This window comes from Lactuca saligna, chromosome 8, assembly GCF_052625555.1.
Source record: "Lactuca saligna cultivar CGN05327 chromosome 8, ASM5262555v1, whole genome shotgun sequence".
Classification (NCBI taxonomy): Eukaryota; Viridiplantae; Streptophyta; class Magnoliopsida; order Asterales; family Asteraceae; genus Lactuca; species Lactuca saligna.
Genome location: NC_136424.1, coordinates 97,996,281 through 98,002,774, shown reverse-complemented (window position 1 = coordinate 98,002,774; position 6,494 = coordinate 97,996,281). Strand labels below are relative to the sequence as shown.

The 6,494-nt window shown below is 31.4% G+C and overlaps 1 protein-coding gene across 2 annotated transcripts; it reads left to right on the top strand.

The window, feature by feature from the left end:
- The first annotated feature begins 2,294 nt into the window (after nt 1–2,294).
- Nucleotides 2,295–6,440, top strand: LOC145013032 (pumilio homolog 5-like). 2 transcript variants are annotated; one of them, XM_078971835.1, is made up of 10 exons: nt 2,295–2,447; nt 2,877–3,393; nt 3,487–4,412; nt 4,515–4,656; nt 4,754–4,861; nt 4,949–5,161; nt 5,283–5,393; nt 5,574–5,768; nt 5,880–6,051; nt 6,117–6,440. In XM_078971835.1, the coding sequence occupies exons 2-10, from the start codon at nt 2,947–2,949 to the stop codon at nt 6,137–6,139; spliced, it is 2,337 nt and encodes a 778-aa protein (XP_078827961.1). In that variant the 5' UTR covers nt 2,295–2,447; nt 2,877–2,946; the 3' UTR covers nt 6,140–6,440. The 2 variants fall into 2 exon arrangements, with proteins under 2 accessions (XP_078827961.1, XP_078827960.1); XM_078971834.1 differs by having other exon boundaries at nt 2,320–2,447; nt 2,855–3,393.
- The last annotated feature ends 54 nt before the right edge of the window (nt 6,441–6,494 follow it).

Here is a 6,494-nt window from a genome sequence, read left to right as displayed (position 1 = left end):
TATACGACAAATATATTTACGATAAAAAACAATAACATACACAAATAACCAAATAACATTTTGTTAAACGATTTTTCAACTTAAATGACAAACATATAAACAATTTTAAACTTTCTAATTATATAAAATAACATTTTCTAACAATTTTGCAAACAATTTTTGCAAGTTATACAACAAATATATACAATTTTGCAAATAAAATGACAACCAAATTAACAATTTTGCAAGTTATACGACAAATATATACAAATTTTCAAATTAGACGACAAATACAAACAATTTCTAACAATACTATAAAAAAAATTATACTTTAAAAACAAATATATATAAATTTTCTACTTATACAACAAATATATATATATATATATATATATATATATATATATATATATATATATATATATATATATATATATATATAAACGACTATTATGCACATAATGTAATTTAATTATTTTTCAATTTATAGAAACAATTACACGATAAGAATATATAAATTTTCAACTTATACAACAACTAAACAAACGACAAATAACATATTGTAAACATTATTCTAACAATTTATTTAACTAATAACTTAAAAAAATTAGCATAATTTAACCATTTTACTAAATCTACAATCACCCGATGCACACTTTACGCAATCTTTACTTGTACATTCAAACAACCACTAATAAAATAGCATTTAAACTTCAAGTATACTAATAACAATTATTAAAACTATCAAATACAACTAAATTACCCTTTCACAAACATTATAATTTTTATTTTTTTACACTGACTAATACAATAAATAATAAAATAAAAAAGAGTTAAAACATTTAAAGAGTTAAAATCTAACCATATTTGCGGGATTGTTGAAATAATCCTGTTCTTCAAAAAACCGCCAAAATTGCGAAAATCGCCCCGAGAGAGAGAGAGAGAGAGAGAGAGAGTTTCTGTAATGAAGAGTGAAAAATGAAGAAAAAAAACTTATATAGGAATTTCGGGATGAAATCGCAGGTGGAATAGCCCAAATCGCAGATGAACTTTTCCATCTGCGAATGTACAAGCAGCTAAGCACAATTGTGCTTTAGCTGCTTGTACATTCGAAAGCCCAAATCGCAGATGGGGCTATTCCATCTGCGAAATTGGGGGCTATTTTTGCAATTTCGATTTTTTTTGGTTATTTTTGTAATGTAATTAGTATAAATGGTTATTTTTGTCAGTTTCTCTTATAAAAATTTACAACCTTTCCTTTTGCCGTTGATCGCTTTAAATTCCGACGCTTTGTATTGGTTCCTTGGTTCCTTAAAGAATAATGGTTCTCTACTAAACTTTTATATATATATATATATATATATATATATATATATATATATATATATATATATATATATATATATATATATATATATATATATATATATATTGTAAAACTTGTTATTGCGTTAAAAATAATATGTTTTATAAAAAAAAAAAAAAAGTAAATATTGAAGATGCGCTTAGATTGTAGAGCAATTTAGAATAGAGTAACAGGGATAGGTGTTAGCAAGTTAGGTATTGGCCAAATGTCATAATGATTAAAATTATCTAGGGATGCCACATTTTGTCAATATGATAATGTATTTACCTGTAAATTAATTCAAACTTTCCTTTTCATATCAAAACTAGTATATTCGTATTTTTTTATTCTAATCAATTATCCTTTTCAATTTTAAATAGTATATTTGTATTAAAAAATAATAATTTATTTATTACGCATAGCATCAATTTGTCTCTATTATATCATTTTCATAAATTCACAAGTTCTAAAAATAAATGAAAATCCAAGTTTAAGCTTTTATCTAGACTGAAAATGATCCTTCTACTGCTTTGATTAAGTAAATCTTAATACATATAACATATACCAAAATAATATACTATGGTATAAACTTTCATATTATAATTTACATTAATAATTTTATACAAGTTTAGAACACACAAAGAGAGTAAAGTAATGTTGACACTTGTCCATTGACATTATTATCATAGAAAAACATAGGAAAAATAGTTTCTTTCCCTTTTCCTCTTGCTATTTTAAGACTTATAATAATAATTTTTTGATATAGAAAAAAAAAAAAAAAAAAAAAAGAAGGTTGAGTGTATATCTGCTCCTTGGTTTGCTGACTACAGCATCTAATGAATAATCTGATTCCCATTTTTCTAACCAAAAACCTCTATGGCAGGTTACTCTCTTGTCGTTTTCTTCCTTCTTCTGGCATTATTTGCATTACCTTTGGATGCAAAATACAAAACTAGAGATTGGAATTAGCACTTTTTTCACCTTTTATGACCTCTAAATGTCCCCAAAGCCCCACCCCATTTCATTTTCAACACCCCTTTTTTCTTCTCTGATCACCAGCAGCTATTCTACAGAATCTAGGGTTTTCAAGACTGAATATGCACCTGTTTTAGACAAAACCCAGGTGACAATCTTCTTTGTTTCACTGTTTTCTCAATTCTTTAACTGATTTTGGTTTTAGGGTTCCATGAATTTGAGTTTACTTCTTGCCGATTGCTGTTACTTGATAAAGATTGTATCTGCTTCTTTCGTTTGCATGGTTTCATGTGGGTTTTTCCCTAAATTAAAGAATCTTGTGTTTATACCGATCAAAAAGAGTTCTTAGTTCGTCATGTTTGTATCTTTTCGTTTTCTGGTATATGGGTTTTCCAGTTTTCTTGATTTGAACTTAATGGAAGTCATAGTTTTTGTTGATTTTGTTTGCTTTCTGAGAATTTGAAGCGTATGAAACTAAAATATAAATAGATTATTGAGGTTTGTGCTAATTGAGTGTCTTCTCCTTCAAAATGTTACCTTTATTTTCGATCACAGTCGTGGTTCTGCAACTTTTCAGACAAAAAAATGGGATGATTTCGACGGTTTGAATCACAAAAAGTGGGAAAATTTCAATCCTTCCTGTTGAAATGACCACCGAAAGCCCAATCAGAATCATGGATGCATTCGGGAAACAATCTACGAACATGAACATCGAGGACCTGGGATTACTCTTGAAAGCTCAAAATTTTCAAGAAAAACAGAAAACTTCACCTCCCAATCGAAGCGGAAGTGCTCCTCCAAGCATGGAAGGTTCATTTGCCGCCATTGAAAACTTCATGTCGAGACATAAAATTTCTCAAAATATGTCTGAATCTGAAGAACAGCTTCGCGCGGATCCTTCTTACATTGCGTATTACTCGAACCACGTCAATTTAAACCCTAGACTCCCTCCACCTCTAATCTCAGATGAAAATAGACATATGTTTGTAGGAAATAATCAAAGACTGACATCTTTTGATGATTCTTTCCGCCCAAATCAGAGTAATCTTTCCACCCATAAAGAAGAATCAGACGATGATCGATCACCAAAACAGGTATCTTCAGATTTTTCATAGAAACATAACTGATTCCTGTTTCTCTCCGAGTTTAATCATAATTCATAATACTAATCGTCTAATTCCATACAGGAAGAAACAGAGGAAACAGATGATCATGATACGGGGCGACTTTTGTATTCAAACCCCCCTCCATCTTCCATTAACACAACTTCAATTAATCATTCACAAGACAATCTTCCGAATGCAGAAAGTCAAAGTCAAAGAGACCGAAGAACAATGTTTCAAGTATACGGGCCGGGCCCACAACCTCAAACCTACGTTAACATGAACCAATATCTTCAAAGTCCCTCAAATTCAGTGACATCACAGTCTCCATATGCATCGGGTTCATATATGATGACGGGTAATCCTGTTTACCCGAATATGATTCAATCTGGATACTTCCCTCCTCAACAATACGTAACCGGATATGCTTTCAATCATCAACCTTCGCTTTCACCTTATGTAACTGGATACCTCCCTACAAATCCTGTTCATGTCCCTATGCCTTTCGATATCACTGCATCTCAAAGCTTCATTGGTCAAAATCAAAGTCAAACCTCTGGTGTTAATTTGCAACATTTCAACAAGTTCTATGGTCACCCAGGATTACAAATTCAACCTCCATTTCTTGAAAGCTTGCAGATTTCTTCTACACATGGGGATGATTATCAGATAATACCAAAACAACAATCTTTAGGACTCATGGGCCATAATTTGAATTCAAGAAGAATAGATACTCATACTATGAATCCTTACTATTTTGGGAACCCAACAAATTCTGGTATTTTACAGTTTCCACCCTCGGGTTTTGCTAGTCCACCTGTCCCAGGATCTCCAATTGGTGGGGTCGGTTTCCATGTTGGGAGGAATGGAGTGAGGTCACCTTCAGGTTCTTATGGTGGACATCAGGTTTTTAAAGATCCTAAAACCTATTCATTTCTTGAAGAATTGAAATCTGGGAAAGGTCGTAGGCTTGATCTTTCTGATATTTTTGGGCACATTGTTGAATTCTGGTGAGTAAGAATTGTGACTTTGGGTTAATTTTAAGTTGATAAAGAGCTTTTCCTTATGGTTTTAAGATGAAATAATGTCATCTTTGTAATTTTTAATTTCAGTGGTGATCAACATGGAAGTCGATTCATTCAACAGAAGTTGGAAATCTGTAGTGTTGAAGAGAAGGAATCTGTATTTAAAGAAGTTCTTCCTAATGCTTCTAGTTTAATCACCGATGTTTTTGGTAACTATGTTATTCAAAAGGTATGCATGGGGTGATTCCGTAATTTTATACTCTAATCACTTGTCCAAAGGTGTAATTTATATTTTTTTTTTTAATAATTAGTTTGTTGTATTCCAGTTTTTTGAGTATGGAAGTACTGAGCAAAGAAGGGAGCTTGCAAACCAGCTGGAAGGTCAGATATTGCCTTTAAGTCTGCAAATGTATGGTTGCCGAGTGATCCAAAAGGTAAATATATTTCCTATGTGAAATGTCTAAAATACCCTCGCGAAGGGATTTTTGCAATATCTAATGATTTTGGTGAATTTGTGTTAGGCCCTTGATGTGATTGAGCTAGAACAAAAAATCAAGCTTGTTTGTGAGCTAGATGGACATGTTTTAAGATGTGTTCGTGATCAAAATGGAAATCATGTGATACAAAAATGTATAGAAAGTATTTCAATGGAGAAAATAAAATTTGTAATCTCATCTTTTCGTGGTCAAGTTGCATCCCTTTCAACACATCCGTATGGGTGTCGTGTCATTCAGGTTCGTTTTTTTTTTTTTTTTTTTTTTTTTTTTTTTTTCTGAATTTCCAATAACAATATTTAAAATAATGTTCTTGATTTAAATCTCTAAATCTTTAAATCTTTTTTTGTTGTTGATATAGAGGGTACTAGAACACTCCACAGATGAATTACAAAGCCAGTTTATTGTTGATGAGATATTAGAGTCTGTTTACACTCTGGCACAAGATCAATATGGCAATTATGTAACTCAGGTTTGTTTTTTAATTTCCATTTGGTAAATTTAAAGTACTCGAAGCCCAAATTTGGTGGGCTACAAGCCCACAACTTAAGGCTTATAAGGGGCCCACCTAAATTCTCACTTTCTATAATATATGATTCAGCATGTGAGATGAGTTGAGTTGAGTTGAGTTGAGTTGTTATGAAATTTGTAGCATGTGTTAAAGAGGGGAAAACCGGAGGAAAGAAACCAAATTGTACACAAGTTGAAAGGACATGTTGTACAACTAAGTCAACATAAATTTGCATCAAATGTTATTGAGAAGTGTTTGGAATATGGTGATTCTGCTACAAGAGGAGTCTTGATTGAAGAGATCATTGGTCTTGGTGACAATAACGATAATTTATTGGTGAGTACCTTTTTATGAATGAGTGTATAAACGTTTCTTACATGGTATCAGAGCAAACAACAAACAACAGACAGATGATAGATGTTTTTTTTTTTTTTGATGATGTTGCAGGCGATGGTGAAGGACCAATTTGCAAATTATGTTATCCAGAAGGTTCTTCAAACATGTACACCGGATCAACATCAAGTGTTACTTGGTCGAATAAAGATTCATCTCAATTCATTGAAGAAATATACTTATGGAAAACATATTGTTGCTCGCTTTGAACAATTATATGGTGAAGGTGAGTGAGTTATCTCATATTTTCTATCTAAAGACATGGATTAAGTTATTTATTTATTTTTGTAGAGTTTCAAGTGTCTGGATCATAAAGTGCTGCTGAGTATATTACTGGTGAAGTAGAGAAATTGGACGATGGAGAAAAAAAGTGTGTATTTGAAGCATGGGTTTTTGGAAAGTGGGTAAAATATAGAAGTATCAATCGACATGTTGTATAGATACAGTCGTTATGCATAGTGATGCTGCTGTAAATTCGTGAATTATTTGTCTTAAGTTTGTGGTTGTAATGTCTGGATATTGAGTTTTTAGCTAGGAAGGTCTGAAGATGAATGTTTCTCTTTCTCCTGTCACATGAATATCATTAAAATAAGGGTTAATTCTATTTTCGGGTAATGAATTGTTATATTTGTTGTCACTAAAGGTTTGATGTTGATATCATCTTTTTAC